At 43.9% G+C, this 20,075-nt stretch overlaps 1 protein-coding gene across 1 annotated transcript in view; it reads right to left on the reverse strand.

Moving 5' to 3' along the window:
- The window catches only part of B4GALT4 (beta-1,4-galactosyltransferase 4), a 30,029-nt gene extending 10,230 nt beyond the window's left edge, over positions 1 to 19,799 (reverse strand). Inside the window, exons 1-4 of the mRNA XM_061193128.1 lie at positions 19,729 to 19,799; positions 8,715 to 9,113; positions 5,354 to 5,586; positions 2,621 to 2,808 (exon numbers count right to left, since the gene is read on the reverse strand). Of these exons, the coding sequence (XP_061049111.1) occupies positions 2,621 to 2,808; positions 5,354 to 5,586; positions 8,715 to 8,967 (674 nt within the window). The 5' untranslated portion in view covers positions 8,968 to 9,113; positions 19,729 to 19,799. The remainder of the gene's footprint in view (positions 1 to 2,620; positions 2,809 to 5,353; positions 5,587 to 8,714; positions 9,114 to 19,728) is intronic.
- Between the last annotated feature and the right edge of the window lie 276 nt (positions 19,800 to 20,075).

Raw genomic sequence — 20,075 nt, forward strand, 5'->3', positions numbered from 1 at the left:
AGATGTCTAGAAAGACTGGGCAATGGGAAGTTATCACCCATGTCAAGGGTCTGAAGTACAGGTATTCTACGTCGTAGAGAATGACATCTTAATACCAATGAGTGAGCAGATGGCTAACACGCTTCTGAAAATACCAAGGTACCCGGTCATGATATGCTGCTTTCTTCAGTGCAGAGGTGGCTCACGGACCAGAAAGCAAAACCTCCAGATAATGATCAAGTTCCCCAAAAGAAAAAGTCCTGGGATTCTCTTCCAGACCCTTCTCCTGCCCTCCGGCCCCACTGCCCCTGGAGCGTGGAGGCAGGAGTGGGCATCTGCCTCTCATCTTCTCCCCTCCTGCCTTGCTCCATCCCACACACTAAAGGCCAGCTGAACTGACCTTTCTCCTGTCATTCTTGGCTGTAACCATGTGTCAGCAGCACTCTAATTCCTTCCACAGGAACTCCAAACTCCTTACCAGACTGAACAACGCCTGCCTAATCTGGCCCCTGCCTACCCTCATCTCTAGCATCTCCTCCCTCCACCATCCCAGACATTCATTCTCCAGCACTAAGGAACTACCCGCCTTTCCTCAAAACCTGTGCCATGTTCTCTCTTGCTTCCACATGTTGGAACTCTGCTGGGAAGCTCCCACTGATTCCACAAGATGAAGATGCCACATTTCCTGGACAACAGCTTTAAAGCCTTCCCTAGGTGTTTCTTAAAGAGAGAGTGCTCTCACCCATTGTGGCTTATTCTAGGTATTTGTTTATATCCCACACTTTACACAGGGACTAGGTTTAAAGTCTGTACCTGAGGCAAAGATCGCCTGCAGTCAGCGTTACTCTTGGAAATCTCTTAAACAGTCCAAAGTGAGAAACCTACACAATAAGAACAACATGGAAACCAAGAGCAAGGGAGGCATCAAGAGATTCATGGTTTGCAAAAACTTCTTTAGCACTATTCTGTACCCAGTTTTGTACAGATCACTGGGATCTCTGCTTAAGGCAGCACTAACCAACAAAACCTTGTTGTCATCTTCAACTTCTCCATCTCTCCCAGCTCTCACTTCCTCCCAGCAACCAAGGCCTGCTGAGCCAACCTCCCAAAAGACTCCTAACTGATGTTACAGCTCTCCCCTCCATCCTCACCCTCGCTCTCCAATCCGGGCTCTCTTCCATGGATGGATCCAACCTGGTATCTTTGAAAGCCTTGGTAGTCGAGGTGTGATTCACAGATCAAACCTTGCTGCCAAAATATCACCTGGGAGCTGGTTAGATACACAGAATCTCACAACAGAATCTGCATTTTAACAGAATCCCCAGATGATTCATATGCACATTTGAATTCCAGACTCACTGGCTGAAAATGCAAATCTGATCCTGTCATCCCAGTTGACATTCTATTATAGGGACCAACAAATTATAGCCCGCAGGCCTCATCCGGCTTACCACCTGTTTTTGTATGGTTTGTGAAGTAAGGATGGTTTTTACTTTTCTAAATGACTGAGAAAAAATAAAAAGAAGAATATTTCACACACACACAAAAAGAGATTCAGGGTTTGCATCTCATGCTCACTTCCCAGAGTAGACACTGGTGGAATCTCCCATTTTATTTTATAGTGTTATAGTTCTCTCTCTCCCTCGGCCTCACCCTCACCCCGTACTCTCCCCCTCATTAGCACGTGCTCCTAGTTGAATTTGCAGAAGTGAAGTGCAAAGCTGACACAGCCCCACTGCAGCTGCCTGTCTCCCCAGAGCAGTACACACCAGGGAGTACTGTGAGGATGGGCACTCGGCCTCATTCAGATCGGTCTCAGGGCCCCTAGTGCAGTAAGCACCCCACATGTGAGCACACACGAAGGGCAGGGCTTGGTGGAGGCTGACAGGTAAGTATGCACACATATAAGTGAACATATAGTTTCCCTTGTGGAGAACTTTCTTGGTCACTATTTCCCCTCAGTTGTTCTCAAATAGGAACTGGTACAAAATAAGGTTGAAAAGCAGCTATGCCTCTCTGTGTGTGTGTGGTAGAGGGTGGGATGGGGCGGGGGGGGGGTGGGCTATGAAAGCAGAAATGACGGTGCCTGGCTCTTCCCACAGTGACCTTGAGAGAAAGGAACTTGTCCTGGGTGTCCTGGCTCCTGAGCAGACCACTTGATGGATATGCCCCTTCCCAGTCTCACTCCGGACTCGGTCTGGAAAGAGACATCACAGTCTCACAAAAGAGGCCTAAAAGCTGACCTGGAGGCACACTCTTGTTGCCTCTTAGAGGCAGAAGGTAGGGAGAGATAGATAAGTTACTTGAGTTCTACTCAGCGTGGGAGCCCTTGCAAAAGTTCCACCAGGCGGGCCCTGCAGGCGAGGCTGGCCGCCATTTGCAAAGCCTGGACTATTTTCCCTCCCCTCCTCTCTCCCTTTTTATCCTTGTGATCCTCTGCCAAGGCTGCTGGAGGATTTTTTCCTAATAAGAAAAAAAATCGAATTTCTCTAATTCCTGTTTTGAACTTTGAGTGATATATCATGGACCATTTTTCCTATTTCTCATTTTCTGCAGACACCCTGGACACAGTGTCTGCACAGCTTTGATGATAACAGGCCAGGCTTCTGACCTAAGGCAGCTGTGAGCAGAGCCGCCTTACCTGTACCCAGTGCTGTTCCTGCCAACCACCAGATGCCTGGGCTGATCCTCACACTTGTAAAGGTTCAAATCGTTCTCGGGCACCAGGTCCACATCATGGAATATGAAGCAGTCCCAAATTTCATCCTTGAGAGCTTCTAGATAGCCCACATTCAGGAGTTTGGCGCGATTAAACTTTTTACTTCCAGCCTATAGATATGGAAATTAAAACTTGAAAAGCTCCTGAGACAAGATTTCACACTGTTCCCCTGTTCAGTTCACATGCAGAAGCTGGTATTATTCTTGCTAATGCACAAGAGTATACATATGACATGAAAATCTGACACAGTAGATGCAATAACAATAACAGGCCCTTTGTGTTTTTCTTTACGCTTCATACATACTTGTATTCCATAACTAAAAACACCTTGAAATGAAGAGTTGTTGTTTAATAGGTTTGGAGTTTCAGTTTTGCAAGATGAAAGATTAGTTGAGATTATTTGCACAATAATGTGAACAAACTTAACCCTACTGAACTCTACAATAAAAATGGTTAAGATGGTAAATTTTATGTTATGTGTATTTTACAATTTAAAAAAAAACAGTTTTAAAATACTAATAAAGATAACTCTAAAAAAATTTTAAACATACCTTTATTTATTCCATGTAAAACCACAAAATCTTTCTTACATACCAGTCATGCCAAGTAGAATCACTGCTTCACTGTTCAGCTCTTAGCTAATCCCAGTCTTACCCCATGTAACAAATTTACACTAAGCTCCCCCAAAAATATAGCTTGCCAGAAAGGATCAAGAAATCCTGACCTATAAACAGAGAAGGTTACTGCTCATATACCTAAGCTACTTAAAAGTCTCGTGGAATCACTGTAAGAGAACCCGGATTTAAAACTTCATGGCAGACACTAATCCTCATAGTGGCCTTACAGAGGAGATTCGTTACTGGGTAAGGAAAGAACACAAATAAACCAGTAATATAATCAAAGCTATAGTATGAAACATTTTTTTACAGTAGTAATTTTTTCATGGCTATTTGGATCAAATTCCTTAAGAATAAATTCCAGTTCAATAAACAGTTTATCATAACAAAAGTATAGGCAGTTCTCAGAACTCACCACAGTACTTTCCTGAAAAGAATAACATAAAGCAGACATATTTTTCTATTCATAAAAATATATGCTGGGGGTTGCTGTCCTGAGTAAGAACTCTGAATGACTAACAATGTTAAAAACAAAAATAATGATAAACCAATATAACAGTTAAATTTTGTTTCAAATCCTCAAAAAATGGGGATAGATGTAATATATATATACGCACATTAATTTTTAAGAGCCCCAGTTTATTATAAAGTATACATTGCAGAACAGCATCCTCTGATCTGTCAAAAGTTTTCCTAAAACAAATATTACCAGTTATAACCAATATTAGGCATATAGTTAATGATTTTCCTTGCATTCGGAGCATTTGTAAGGATTTGAGGGGGAATTATTTGGATGGCCCAGGACAATTTTGAAAAGATAGCCATGTATAGTTGTTGATGTCTTATTTTTCTTTCAATAACTGTTAATACCAGATAGAGGCACCTTAAATCACCCACTCCACTCAGAGCTAAACTCTTCAAAGCAGGCTACACTAATACTTACCGTGTTCCTACTAAATCATGCTTTTGGAAGCCAAAAAAGTGAATCATAAAAGTGAAAACTAGGGGCTTCCCTGGTGGCGCAGTGGTTAAGAATCCGCCTGCCAATGCAGGGGACACGGGTTCGATCCCTGGTCCGGGAAGATCCCACATGCCGCGGAGCAACTAAGCCCATGCACCACAACTTCTGAGCCTGTGCTCTAGAGCCCGTGAGCCACAACTACTGAGCCCGCGTGCTGCAACTACTGAAGCCCGCACGCCTAGAGCCTGTGCTCTGCAATGAGAAGTCACCGCAATGAGAAGCCACCGCAATGAGAAGCCCGCGCACCGCAATGAAAGAGTAGCCCACGCTCGCCGCAACTAGAGAAAGCCCACGCGCAGCAAAGAACACCCGACACAGCCAAAAATAAATAAATAAATAAAATAAATTTATTTTTTAAAAAAAAGTGAAAACTAAACATAACGTTCTACATAATAGATAGTGGCAAAGTTAAAGGCAGAAAGGTGGAGAGAGTCATAGAATTCCATGGCGATTAACACACAGTAGTCAACTCCTCTGTCTAGATCCCCATTGAATAGCCAGGCTCAATAATAAAGCACAGTTCCAACATCTCATTGTGTAGTGTATAGCAAATGCAGAAGGCAACATAAGGTCAGTCCCAGGGGAATATCTTCGGGCTGTCATTGTCTGACATGGAAGGGCTCACGAAAGAAAACAGGCTTCCTCCAGAGGATCACTTAAGAGCCAGTAAAATTTCCCAACACTTATCCCATTATTCCACACTCTGGGAAGAGAAGTGCCTTTACTACTTTCAAGGAAAAATGAGATAAGAGACCTCACCTTTGATGATAGTATGATGCCCTTTTACCCAAGACAGACGAAGCGCCTCTCACCTTTGATGATAGTTTGATGCCCTTTTACCCAAGACAGACGAAGCGCCTCTCACCTTTGATGATAGTTTGATGCCCTTTTACCCAAGACAGACGAAGCGCCTCTCACCTTTGATGATAGTTTGATGCCCTTTTACCCAAGACAGACGAAGTGCCTCACAGAGAGGAGGGTGTGGCGGGCAGAGGCCTGGTCTGCCCACACACTCACCTGGTGGATGACATAGATGCCATACTCCAGCTGCTGCCTCTGCAAGAAGGGGTGAAGGTGTTCCAGCAGGTACAGCAGGTGCTTCTCTCTGTGCCGGTGAGGGATGAGGATGGCGACCCGCTGCAAAGCCCTGCATTCCTCAGGGTGATACCGGCCTCTGTGCACCTCGGGGTTTTCTGCCTGTACTTCTTCCAGAGTGAGATCTGGTTTGAAAACGAGCTTGTTCTGGCCTTCTACAATAAAAACAGGACACAGGAACTAACAGGAGCAAAGCTCATCAAAGGCTGATGGGCCTACAGGAGCTAGTACACGTCACACACTCCGTGCTAGTTGCCTGGCACACAGTGAGCACTATTGTAAAGCCTCATTTGGTCACGAACTATAACCACAGAATCTACGACTCAGGTTATTGGCTGCAAAAACAAGCAAATGACATACAAGAGCATTCTCTTGTGCTGGGTAACCAGTCCTGGCTCCATGATTCATCTGTAAGTAGAAAATACACTCTGTTCTGAGGACCCTGGTGAAGAGCAAAGGTCAGGGGTAGACTGAACAACTTCAAATTTGCTCTAACCTCTTTTCCTTCTCAAAATTCCAAAGGGGGGGGGGAAAAAAAACCGGAAGCCTCACCCACGGAATGAATGAATCAATCGATCCAACTTTCTTTGTTGTCATAAAAAAAAAAAATTCCAAAGGAGGGTGAAGTCTCTTAAAGATCAAGAGCATTCCATGGAATCACGCTCACAGACAAGGCGCTTTTCCCTAAGGTCCTTCCCTAAGCTCTTGAGAGCTATTCTAACTCCCTGAAGGTAAAGCAGCGAAAGGAAATAGAAACTAGCCTCCCTCCCTAACTCAGCAGTAACAGGTATGGGCAACACCGCAAGAATCCTCCCATGGTTCCACGAGGCAAAATCCCCAATGGGGCATTTGCTCAGTGAGTCTGGACATAGCCTGACTGGATGAAACGCAAGACCATCCATGGTAACCAATCTCGTGCAAGGCTTTAAAGATAAGGCTGAAGCCACTGACCCTCCCCTCAGACCCGAATGAACAGGGAATACTGACTGGTAGGAGAGGAGGCAGAGCTCTGGTTAGGGAACACGCTTTTTACAACTCGGGACCTCCCTGGCGTCCAGCGGTTAGGACTCCGCGCTTCCACTGCAGCGGGCACGGGTTCCATCCCTGGTCGGGGAACGAAGACCCCACATGCCACGCAGCGTGGCCGACAAAAAACAAAAACAAGAAAAACTCCACATATACTGTCCAAGATACTTGCAAACTGAGCTATCTTCTTCTGAGTAAAGCAGTCACCCACCTTTCCGATGTATGTCACTGTGCCTTGCTCCATGTGACCATCTCCTACCCTGGCCATGGCTGCTTAGACCAGGCTCTACTGTCCACAACATGGCTGAAAGACTCTGCCCAACAGCACCAAGAGCAAATAACTGACCTACAAGTGCCTTTCCACAAGGGTCTACACACAAGACATAGAGTCAGCAGGCAGTAATCCCTAAAAACAAACAGTAAGAAAAGGAGTTATAAGGAAAGGCAAGCTACCAGAGCTGCTGGGAGACGATGGGATGGCTGTTGAGATGTCTTCCTGTGTAGCCTGTTCATAAACCCCATCATCTGAATTAACCTGACCATGTCTCTGCTCTTGGCCCCGGAAAGAGCCCCATGCAACAGGTCTGACGTAAACCTTGCTCACTCCCACATTGTAGTAGCTTATTATGTGCCTAATCTTCGGGTGCCTGCTTCCAATCACTCTAGCAGTCTCCCTTACCGTTCCCGTGATATTTTCTCAAGTTTTATTCCTCCTTGGGTCACTAATGGCCCATCTTAATTTGTCGCTACTTATGTCTCCCTCTGGATCCATACTCAGTACTGTGTCACTGCCCATCTGTTTTCATGAATGCATTTGTTGCTTAAGTATGTTGAGAGAATTCTGAACAAGGGGGATGATACAGTCAGATCTGCATTTCAATAACTCATTTTGCTATCTCAACTTGTGTAATCTGTGAGCAGAACAATTTCCCTTGAACAATCCGGAATAATGTTTTGGCTTTTCCATGACTGAGTAAAAAGAAGCAGGATGCCAGTATGAGCACAGTACAAGTCTGTGATGCGATCAGGAAAAAGGACCTGCAGGTTTTGTGCCGCTAAGAGCAAGAAGCCTCTGAAGAGCCCCAGACTGCCCCACAGATAGCTAATTAAGTGTATGCGGAGAGCCACCTCTGTAGGACCAGGGAGGAGCTCTGGACTTCATAGAGCTGGAAAGGATCACCGTACCTTCATCCTGCCTGCACACTGTCTCCTGGGGAAGAAGGGCAAACATGTAAACAATACACTGACCAGTACAACAACAGAAACAAAGGTGGGCACGCAGGGAGCCTAAGATTCACTCTGGGGCAGTCCCAGAAACCTTTCTGGGAGAGAAATGATCTAAATTAGATTTCTGATGACTAGACAGGAATCCGCCAGACACACATGGGCTGAGGAAAGGCATTCTGGAAAGACACTCCAAGGATTATCTGGAGAACTATAAGCACTTCGATGTTGTGGAGAATCAGAGGTCTGGTAGAACCTTTGTGGGTTACATAGTATATCGCTGTGGAGTTTTTCCTAATTAATGTGCTCCCTAAGACCAACTTCTTAGTCATTTAAATTGAAAGGCCAGATGTCAAAGGAGAATCAAAACATACAACATATTTAAGAAATAAACACAGAAATAAACTAAGACAACATTGAAAACATACTATCCTGTCCCTCGGCTCCATACGGTGGGCCAAGGGGATGTTAACAGATAGGACATGAGTGGAAGCTTGGATGTGCTGTCATTTCCCTGCAGATGCCAGGAGAACATGCCCAGGTTAGCCCGCTGGTCCCAGGAGGATGCGAAACACGTGGAGCAGAGCCACCGGCCTGGGTCAACTGACCCCCAGCCCATCACACATGCCTACTGACATGCCTGCTGAGACTTCCGCAGCCGGAGGATCAAATTGCGTATGTTCACATAATAAATACTATCTGTCAGCAATACAAACACAGCTCACAAACATAATGCTGAGCAACAGAAGCCAGACACAATAGAGTACATAGTGCATGTTTCCAATTACGTACAGCTCAAAAAAATCTCATGGATGGAGTATAAGCTTGGAGTAAGGGTCGTGACTGAAAGAAGCATCTCTGTGGTTCTGGGAAGATTCCATTTCTTAACTTACATACTGGTTCCACTGGTATGTTCATTTTGTGAAACTTAAGTGAGCTGCACACTTCTGATTTTTGTACTTTTCTGTACATTTGTTATATTCAAATAAAAAGTGTATGTACTACTTGTTAAAAAGAAAAAATAAATACTTACTGAGGTGTGGAGACACAGAAGAGCAGTTGTTCAGCTTTGCTTTTTTCACAGAGGCTTCCTCTGTCACAGTTCCTTTCTCCCCCAAAACTAAACCCTTGTTCAAACTAGCCATGAGATCCTTTGCTTTAGGAATCTCTTGAATAGCACCCACAAAGTAGTTACTGGTGGCCCACCCAACCACCGTCAGGCATAAAGTAAAAAGCAACAGTAATCGGAATTTGTAGGAAAGGTGGAAAGTCACGTTGAAGCTCATGTCTTTTATTATGTGAGCAATAGGTATCTCTCGGCCTCACTGCAGGCAGGAAGCTTCAAGTTCAGCTTTTCCAATCTGATTGCAAACCTGATGACAACTGACAGTGCAATGCCTGCTTCTGCTTGGTAGTTCCGCTCCAGCAATCCCTAAAATGCAATCACAAAGACATGCTGTTTCAGATGGAAATCCTATCCTGAAATTATTCACATCAGCACAAACTGAAAACCTATCCCCAACCGATCTTGATTAACAGTCGTGGGAGTTCTCCAATGAGAGTTTAGAGATCAGAAAACCAGAGATTTTGGAGGTAGAAGGATCCAACCATCTATACACCACAGGAGTTCTCTCTGGTTTATCACCCCAGCTGTCATTCACCCCAGAAGAAAAGCCATTTCCAGATGCTGCACCGGTGGAGAAAGCAAAGAAGAGAAGGTCAATGCCTCCTCAGTTCTGAGCTGGCACAGCCCAAAATTCAGTCCTAATGGTTCTCTTTCTTAGTTGCCCCTTCCTGGCACAGCTTTAAGAGAAGGTGAACTCTTGTTCTAGGGCATATTTTGACCCAAAGAGAAAATAAGGGAAAAGACAAAAGCTCTTCTCCCTCTGTGAGAGCTGGAAAAACATGTTCCTTGAAACAGAGGATGAAAAATCAAGGATTTTTCAGTTATCAGTGTTATCGTCACAATGAGACATTGGCACAGGGCACATCCCAAGAGGTTGGGGAGACGGCAAGGAACACAAAAGGATGCCAACACAGGAGGCCAAATATCTGTAAGAATAAGAGAACTACAGCACAGTGTTTAAGATCTGGGGTTTGGGTTTAGACAGAAACTATGAAACCTCGAGCCCATCACTTCACTGAGCCTTGGTCTCCTTACTTGTAAAACGGGGATAAAAATTGTACCTTCCTAGAGAAGTTATTGAGGGACTGGATGACCTAATATATTAATACATAAAGTGTTAGCCCACCTCCTGATATACAGTAAGCACCCACTAAGTGGTGACCATCACTGTTATGATTGTTATATTATTTTACTTTACATTAAATGACTCTACACTAGGGATGACCTACAGGCAGACACACTGGTGGCTGCCAGAATCACCACTCTACTGTACTGTATTTCTGTCAGTTGATGGGTTGTTATTTTGATTTCATACTTCAATTGCATGTAGTGGGATAGTATGGATTCACCTGTGAGAGGTGGCTATGCTCTTAGTTCCTGAAAAAATCCAGTTTCTGAGGCCACATAGCTGCGGGCCCTCCCTGGACCATGGTAAATGCACTAAGATGATGAAGGCTACTTGGCAAGGCCCCACATCCTCTCTGCATTACCAAAACCACGTCTCTCCTCAAATTCTAAACGTGCTATCAGAAGAGCGTGGGAAATGCTAAAGCCAGGACACAGAATCTCCACAGCAAACATATCCTCAATTAAATGGACAGAATGGAGATCAAAATATATTCTGTGCCAAAATAACACAAAAACATGTATGATTAAATCTTAAGTAACAAAAAGAAAAACAGAAAATAAACTCTTGCATATGATTACCACTAAAATTATAGAGTTAAGAAAACTCTAGAAAGAAATATGACCAAAAGCTAACAATAATTCTGTTAGGAGTATGGGATTAGCCAGGGGTGCTTTTTACCCTTTTCTTTCATTTTTGTAAAAGTATGACACACTTTTGTTCTTTTGTAATGAAAACAAAGTTGATTTTTTACATGAGATGTGAGGGACTTCCCTGGTGGTCCAGTGGATAAGGTTCCGTGCTCCCAATGCAGGGGACCGGGTTCCATCCCTGGTCAGGGAACTAGATCCTGTATGCTGCAACTAAGGGTCCCACAGGCCGCAATGAAGATTCCGCGTGCCGCAACAAAGAGCCCACACTGTATGCCACAACTAAGACCTGGCACAGCCAAATAAATAAATAAATATTTTATAAATAAATAAATAAATAAATGAGACATGGGGATGTGGTAATTTACTGTGAAAAACAAAAACAAAAACAAAACACCCGGACTTCCCTGGTGGCGCAGTGGTTAAGAATCCGCCTGCCAATGCAGGGGACACAGGTTCAAGCCCTGGTCCGGGAAGATCCCACATGCCGCGGAGCAACTAGGCCCGTGAGCCACAACTCCTGAGCCTGCGCACCTAGAGCCCGTGCTCCGCATCAAGAGAAGCCACCATAATGAGAAGCCCGCGCACCGCAACAAAGAGCAGCCCCCCCGCTCGCTGCAACTAGAGAAAGCCCGCGTGCGGCAACGAAGACCCAACACAGCCAAAAATTAATTAATCAATCAATTAATTAATTTTTAAAAAACACCCTTAGCAACTCTCAAGATAGCCTCTCACTTACTAAAGGGTAGTATTCCAAAATTTTAGCTCTACATGAGTTTGAGGGAAACCTAGAACGCATTTCTCTCTAGACACCATGTTATAAACGTAGGTTAGGTTCCTGGATCAAACCACAGGAGAGAAGATTTGGCCCAGGAAGCAATTAAACAGTATGGCCTGTGTTTAGGGTCTTGTTTAGGGTCTTTAGGCCTTGTTTAGGGTCTTGCTGAAGGCAGTAATACTAATTAGAAGATTAATCGCTAATGAGGAGAGTGATTCATTTGTGCATTTACTCTGTGCCATGCACTGGGGCTAAACCACTTGTATTAACTTACTTCTCATCTCAACTTTGTGAGGTAAGAATTATTAGTCTCCTCATTTTATAGAGAAGAAAATGAAGGTTGAGAGATTACGGAACTTGCCTGAGCTCACACAACTACTAAGTGGTAGAGCTGGGGTCTGAGCCCACGTGCTCAGCTCCAAAGCCTGGGCTTCTGCCACATCCTTCACATGGACGTTTCAGTCTCTTTCCTCCCCTTGGTACCTGGGTGTGGCCGGCACAAACCCTTGAAACATGCAGCCTTCTACCTGTCTCTTCCTGTCCCTTTCCTTGGGACTGTCTCTGAAATGGTTTCCTGGAGGTCTGTTCTCTTCCCTCCAGGTAACAGTAAGTCTGCAGTTTTCTGCAGCCAGACTACCTCTTGCAGACTTAATTGCAGGAGGCTTAAATGCTAGGATTGGCAATAGTTTTTGATAAAATCTCAGTCTTGGAAGAGTTAGACAGGGAACATTGTTTTTCTAAGAGCTGCTTATAGAGGGATAATGTTTCAAGAGAGATCTGCCCGGCCTGCTTATCAGCTAAGTGATCGGAGGCAAACACTCTCCCCACGTTTCCATTTCCCCAGCTATAAAACGATTTTTAAAAATTAACTTAATTTACAACATGGCTGCAAGAATTTAATGAGATGACACAGCAAACACACCTAGTACATTCCCAAGGACATAATAAATATCTGTTGACTCTGATTACCAATATGATTCATGCTCAAATTTTACCAGAATGCTAACCAAGATGTTATCTCTGGAATTACATATTGAAATACATATTGAATAATTTTATTTTCTATTTCTCTGTAATTTCCTGTTTTTATTTCAATGAGTATATACCACTCTTATAATTAAAAAATAATAATAATGATTTTTTAAAGAGGGCTCTTTTTAGGGCAGGTCACTCCTGGTTGATGTTTGGGGAAACATCATCAGATTGGATTTCTTTGTAAAAACATTTAAATAAATGAGAGACCCTGAACTCTCCCTAAAAAGAATTTTCTCTTTCAGTCAAGGCTGTCTTAAGGTGACGGGGGAATCATGGTTATAGAGAACAAATTCAGGTAACATGAAAGAAGTTATTTTAGGGCAAGACTCACCACCCTTTTCCTTTCTAGGTCTGCCCTAGGGTTAGTTCAAAATGACGATGTTCTCATCATTTTGTGTTTCCTCCTCTCAATTCAACCAGTCTTTTCTGAGCACCTGCTATTTTCAGGCATAGTGCTAGGCACCAAGGGAATTAAGGTATAGTCCTTGCACTCAGAGTTTATTTCAGTCCTTCCTTAGATTTTAATGTCTGCAATTTGTTTTCAAATACGCCAGCTCCAACCCTGAAAATGGGGGAAATAGTTGAAATAAAATTGGCAAAATATTGAAAAGTACTGAGCAAGGTGATAGGTATCTGAGAGTTCATTTTCTTTTTCACTCTACTTTTTTGTATGCTTGAAATTTTCCATAAACAAAAATCTAGCATGGAAGACAAGTTATAACAAAGGGTATATCAGCATGAATGCCAAGTATCATTCTCATTCTCAGAGAATCTCTATATGCACACATTTTTACACCACCATGGGAGGTCAGGGGAGGACACCAGGTGTCACTCCATAAATGTTCACTAAGCACCTAGTACCAGGGAGAAAGGATGTGGTCTTCATTCAGCAGCCGAGAGCACTAAAATCAGCATTTCAATGTCTCTAAATCCATCTGGTAATCCTGCAGACACTGGGTGTCTCCTAGTGGGCAAGATGTGGCCCCAGGCACATGGTCCTTGGGCCTCTCTGGGGTAGCACCAATAAAAAGGCTGATATTTTGCTACTCCTTTTACTCTTGCAGAGCTCCTGAGAGCTGACTATTTGCAAACACGTTGTCCTACCTTCCGTGGACCTCTGGTATTCATTCTCCCAATTACAGTTCCTTTACCTGGCTTCTGAGTGATCACTGCCCAGACCCTAAAGAAGCAATGATTCTGTGAAAATTAATAAAGGGAAACCTCACTGAAGTGGAACTGGGAGGCCAGAAGGGGAGATACAGATCACATCAACACAGACCCCAATAGGAAGAGACCTACCTTGCATCTTTGGCAGGAAGTGACCCCACTTTACTACCACCAGCAGGAGGAAGAAGCTCTTCTCTTTGCCTGGCAACACCTCAGCCAATGACAGACTGTCACAACTCAGTCAATGAAAAGCCACTATATTTCGATCTCCTAGTTTCCTCCAATGGACTTTTTGTTTATAACAGAGCCTCCCAATTTCCCCTTCTCCTCTATAAAAAAGTTTCTTTTCCCTTGCTTTACTGGACTTGCATGTGGTTTGCCATAGTTGCATGCCCCAAATTGCAATTCTTTGCTGCTCCAGAATAAACCCATTTTGCTTGTAAAATAACTGGCTGTTTTATTGTTTTAGGTTAACAGTTCCCTGGGCAGGGGGCAAGGGTGGGATAGAAATGGTGACAGCCATTTACGTGTACAGGTCATTTAAACTCAGACTGAGTTCCTAATGACCAAAACTGGAAGCATTTGAGCAAGAAAATAACAAAGGCATTGTATTTTAACGCACAGAATAAAATGAATAGCCATGAGTCCATACTGATATAAATGATCAAATAAATAAATGGGAAAGGGCAGCTCTTTCTTACAATAAACTTCCAATCAATAAGGAGGCAGGAAATGGGGAAATCACCATTAGGCAAACACCATTGTAAATAATTGTTGCAGACAAGATCCACCAATGGGTGCTAAAATTAGTAGGTAAAAATTTGAGTTTAAACAGTTTGCACAGTCTCAAAGTATCTCCCCTCAAATAATTATTAGCTACAAAGGGAAACTTTGTAACTTTATAGTGAAGAAACCTAGCAGATATCACCTTAACCAAGTGATGAAGGTTAATATCACCAGTGATGAGACCTATCAACCTCATGAATCAGTGATGTATTGCACTCTACAAAATAACTAATCAGTACTTTTCTACAGAATAACTTCATTCTACAAAATAACTAACTGGGACTCTTCAAAAGGGTCAAAATAATGAAAAACAAGGCAAAACTGAGGAACTATCTCAGACTGGAGGAGACTAAGGAGAAATAACTAAACGCAAGATAAGATCCTTGATAGCCAGTGGAAACAGAAAGAAATTCATTAGCAGGAAAGCTGATGAAATTCAAATAAAGTCTATAGTTTAGTTAATAGTATTGATAACTGAACAATGGTTATGTAAGGGGCTAATATTAGGGGAAGTTGAGTGAATTCTCTGTACAATATTTGCAACTTTTCTCTAAGTCTAAAATTAACTAAAATTAAAAGTTAAAATAAAAAGTCGAAGACTGTGTATAATCCATGTCAACATACAGCAGTAAAATTAACTTAATTCTCAACGAGAATCACTGTTTTTTGTATTCCTAGTGCCTCAAACTGACCTGACACATAGTAGGTGCTAAATTTGGTAAATAATGAATGACTTTCTAGGATATACTAGTTGAAACACACAAGGACACACAATAATCCCAGGTTACTAAAATAAATGTGACATGGTATAAAAGAAGAAAAAATAAAGACTAATAAAGAAGGGGAAAAATTAACTGGTATAAAATTCCATTTGGGGAAGATTTTTAAAATTGAAAAAGGCTCATATACACTACCAAATGTAAAATAGATAGCTAGTGGGAAGCAGCCGCATAGCACAGGGAGATCAGCTCGGTGCTCTGTGACCACCTAGAGGGGTGGGATAGGGAGGGTAGGAGGGAGACGCAAGAGGGAGGGGATATGGGGATATATGTATACGTATAGCTGATTCACTTTGTTATACAGCAGAAACTAACACACCATTGTAAAGCAATTATACTCCAATAAAGATGTTAAAAAAAGAAAAAGCCTCACCCCCATGCTAGCTCCCTTCGGTCTACTAATACCAACGCTCTCCTAAGGACAGAGGGCCCCATCTCTAATAAATGGCCGTTTCTCTTAGTCATGCCCACCACCTTTTGCTTCTCTGTCATTGAGTTTCCAAAAGCAGTACTCCTCTCTTCTGACTCTGGGAGGAGTTGCTGTCTAGCCTGCCACTTCCTCCCTGAACCCACAGAGCATACCAGAGTAGTGTCCCTGCCTCTGGGCAAGAGCTGCCTGCTGGTCCTGCATCACCTGTTTTACAACAAGGGCTGGCATGAAACAGTCAGGAAACATAAAATCAATTTAACAAGCAAGGGACTGAAATTGTTTTATTTAGTCTTTGTTATGTAGCATGAAAGAATTCCTAAGAATTTCCAACGGGGGATTTTAATGGAGGCTCGTTGTGTACTTATGTGCCATTCTCAGCTATCCCAGAGAATCCTGTAGTGGGGTCACTTGAAGTTCCCTTTCTGCAGTTATTAGAGGCACATCAATAAGAAGGCTGGAGAAGGTCTGAAGGTCTGAGGTAATGGAGAAAACAAGGGCTTTGAAGTCACAAAGAGCTGAGTACAAATCTGGTTACCAGATGCATGAATGGCTTTGGGCAAGTGACCTAAATTTGATTCCGTTTTGCCATTTATTTTAAAAACATTTTTCAAAGTGTGGTTCCAAGAGTGCCTATATCAAAGACAGAGGGAAATTTGTTAAAATTGTAGATTCCTGGACCCTACTCCAGTGCTAATGGGTCAGAACAGCTGGGCCTGGGACTCAGGAAAATGAATTTTTAACAAGCTCCCCAGTTGAGTCTTATACGCATTAAAGTTTGAGAACCACTGAAATAAGAGATCGGACCTGTAATGCAACAGATCCCTCAGAAACGTTCATTTTCCTTTGGGTGAGGAAAAGCAGTAAGAAGATACGTGAAAAGGAGATTTTTAAAATGCATTGGAATAGCTTTCAACTCCATCATTTAGAAACTTATTCTAAGAAATAATCAGAGAGGTAGACCATGATATTCAAACCAACATTACTAAAATAACCAAAAATTCAAAAGAATCAAAATGTTAACAATAGGGAGCTGATTTAATTAATTACAATACCTACATATAATGGAACACATGCTTTCCTTAAAATGGTGCTTAAACAACTACATGGGAAAGTGCTCATGATAGCTAAGTGAAAAAAAAAAAAAAAAACAGAATATAAAAATGTGCATTGGGGTTTCCCTGGTGGCGCAGTGGTTGAGAATCTGCCTGCCAATGCAGGGGACACCGGTTCGAGCCCTGGTCTGGGAAGATCCCACATACCGCAGAGCAGCTAGGCCCGTGAGCCACAATTACTGAGCCTGCGCGTCTGGAGCCTGTGCTCCGCAACAAGAGAGGCCGCGATAGTGAGAGGCCCGCGCACCGCGATGAAGAGTGGCCCCCACTTGCCACAACTAGAGAAAGCCCTCGCACAGAAACGAAGACCCAACACAGACATAAAAAAAATAAATTAATTAATTAGAAAAAAAAATGTGCATAGAATACAATGCAAATTATGCTCTGTATGTGTGGTGTGCATGCATTTTATATATAAAATTCCAGAAAGAATCACTGGTAGTTGTCTCTTAATTATAGATTAGAGAAATTTTATTTCTTCTCAATCTTCTATTTTTTCTAAAATAGTGTTTTTTTATGATCAGAAACAATGTTGTTTTTTCTGATAAAATGACTATATAGTTTTCCTTTAAAGTGTATTAAAATTTAGAGACAACACAATAGACAGGGATTATAATTTACCTAAGTTTAGTAGCAATTCATTCACATAACCTTTAAGGTAATCTGTTCTAAATAGGTCTCAACAAGCCCAAATCTTAAAGAAATACCTCATAGGCTGTCAATAATTTTCTATGCCAGAGAATTCTGTGGTTTCTGTTTGCGATTCCTATTCCTAGGCTCCACCCTGAGAGATTTTTATTTCCAAGGCCTGAGGTGCGGCCAGGTAATCAATATTTTCAACAGGAATCTAGGTACATTTGAGAAACCATTGGTCATTGGTGGCTTTTAAGAAAGAGAAGAACACCACCACTGACTTGCTTTGAATGTTTCCACTTTGAATTAAAGATCTTCAAAGAAATGGTTAGTTCTCAAGTCTTGCATGCATCTCTGGAAAAAACACACATTATTATTAGCTCATTTTAAAGTAGATACTAAATACTTATCCTATCAAGTGGCCCATAAAATATACTAAGAGAGTTAGTTTTATTGCCCCCCCCAAGACTGTGTAGTCAAACAGTTCAGTACTTCTCTTTAACAGACATTTTTAATCAGATTAAAATTGCACACTTAAGGGAAGCAAAATATGCCACACCAAAATATGCCACTTTGGCATACTGATTACTTTGAATTAAAGTTACTTAAGAAACAGCCAGTGCAAGGACACTTTCACCCTCTTTTCTCCCCCTGAAAGCAGGAAATAAATCTCCCATGTGAAAGGTACCTTATCTATATGAGGAGGGAACAAGGATCAGGCATCCTTATTATCAGAGATAAGAATTCAAGGTGGAGGGACTTCCCTGGTGGCGCAGTGATTAAGAATCCACCTGCCAAGGCAGGGACATGGGTTGGATGCCTGGTCCGGGAAGATCCCACATGCCATGGAGCAACTAAGCCCGTGCACCACAACTACTGAGCCCGTGTGCCACAACTACTGAAGCCCACATGCTTAGAGCCAGTGCTCCGCAACAAGAGAAGCCATCGCAATGAGAAGCCCTGAGAAGCCCACGCACCGCAAAAAAGAGTAGCCTCCGCGGGCCACAACTAGAGAAAGCCTGCGTGCAGCAACGAAGACCCAACGCGGCCAAAATATAAATTAAAAAAAAAAAGAATTCAAGGTGCAAAGCACTGTATCAACTAGAGAAAGCGTGCGCGCAACAAGGAAGTTGTCTTGCCAATTCTTCACATATGTATTCTTTGTCTAAAAGATAAAAAAGCTGCCTACTTTGGTTACTTCCTTGAGCCTCATATTTTTATGGGATCCCAATGGTATGAAATTTAATGTTTCTCTCCTGTTAATGTTTTATGTCAATTCAATTTAATTATTAGACCAGCCAAAGAACCTAGCAGGGGCGAGAAGAAAAATTTTTCTCCCCTACAGCACAAACAGGCACATGAAAATTTTGCAATTTCATGGAGTTTAAAGGCCAACCCTGCTCTAGAAGATAAAATTCCAAAAAGATAAACTATGGTCCTATTAAGCATTATCTCCTCCCCCAGAGACACATTAAAGCACTCTGGCCCACCAGCCCAGCCCAGGATAGCCCTGGGCCCCTCTTTTTAAGCCCACTTTCTCAGCCTGGACCCTGAATCTTATTTATCTCTAAGACTCCTTGACTTTCTTGCATCCTCAATGTTATTTTCCTTTCTTAACAGAAATTTAGAAATTTAAAAAAAAAAAAAAAAAACACCCTCAACCCTCAAATTTCTGTCTTCTTCCTGCTCCCTTTCATCACCAAACGGCTGGAGAGGTCTCCCTGTGCTCCGGCCGCCTCCACGTCCTCATCCCTCACCCACTCTTGAATACTCTGCAACCCCGGCACACGCCCACCCTGTTGATAACTGCTCTCCTGAGCCTACCAACCCAAAGGCCTTTTCTCAGTCCCAATACTCATGGACTTTTCTGTTTTCTTCAAACCTAGAGTTAGCCCTTATCTAATGGAAGACCGACCACCAACAGATATGGATTGACAGGCACTGGATGGACGCAGAGCCAGACTAAGGGCAGGTATCTGAGGTACTTTAAAATCCTGTCGACCCTCACCACTCGTCGGCCCCTGAAGGTCCCAGGCTGGGATCAGCAATGGGTTTCCCAGTAGAAACGCTGGGGAAAGAGGGCTCCAAGGAGGAAGGGGCTTCTTCACGCTGATTCTCCCGGCAGGGAGAGAGGTGCTGGTGGCGACTCCAGAACCGCGACGCGGGGCCTCGGGGGCCGACCCCTGAATTCCCACCCGGCAGCATCTCGCCTGGGAGCGCCGCGGTGCCGCCCGCACCTGAGCCGGTGCCTCCCGCCGGGCTCGGCCTCCGCAGGCCCCTGCCCGGCCCCGCCGCCTGGACGGAGGCAGAACGGCCCTCCGACCGACCCGGCCCGCCGCCCGGGGATGCCCACACGGTGCCCGCCGCCCTGCGCGCGGAACTGCGCTTCCCGGGCGCCGGCGGAGCGAAGGCCCCACTAACTCACCCCACACGCGGCCTCGACGAGCACCTCCCGGAGAAAGGGAAGGCGGTGAGAAGCGGCCGCGGGGACCGCCCCCGCCGCCCAGGAGGAGGCTCCGGCGCGCCGGCTCCGCCCCCCACCCGCCCTGGGAGTCGCTTCGGCCGGGCCCGGGGGCGAGTCTGCGCGGTCCTCCACTAGACCTGCCCGACGGATTCCCCGCTCCCCGCTCCGCCACCGCCCCCCACCCCGGCCACCCTCCCCGGGCGATGGAAGGAGCACCTGGAGGGAAAAGGACAGCTTGTCCTTTGGGTGATCTTAATAAAGCCTTGTGCCAATACTGCGCTAGGGTCTGGGCGCTTCCCAAATTCCAT

This window comes from Eubalaena glacialis, chromosome 6 (genome assembly GCF_028564815.1).
Source record: "Eubalaena glacialis isolate mEubGla1 chromosome 6, mEubGla1.1.hap2.+ XY, whole genome shotgun sequence".
In the NCBI taxonomy this organism is placed as follows: Eukaryota; Metazoa; Chordata; class Mammalia; order Artiodactyla; family Balaenidae; genus Eubalaena; species Eubalaena glacialis.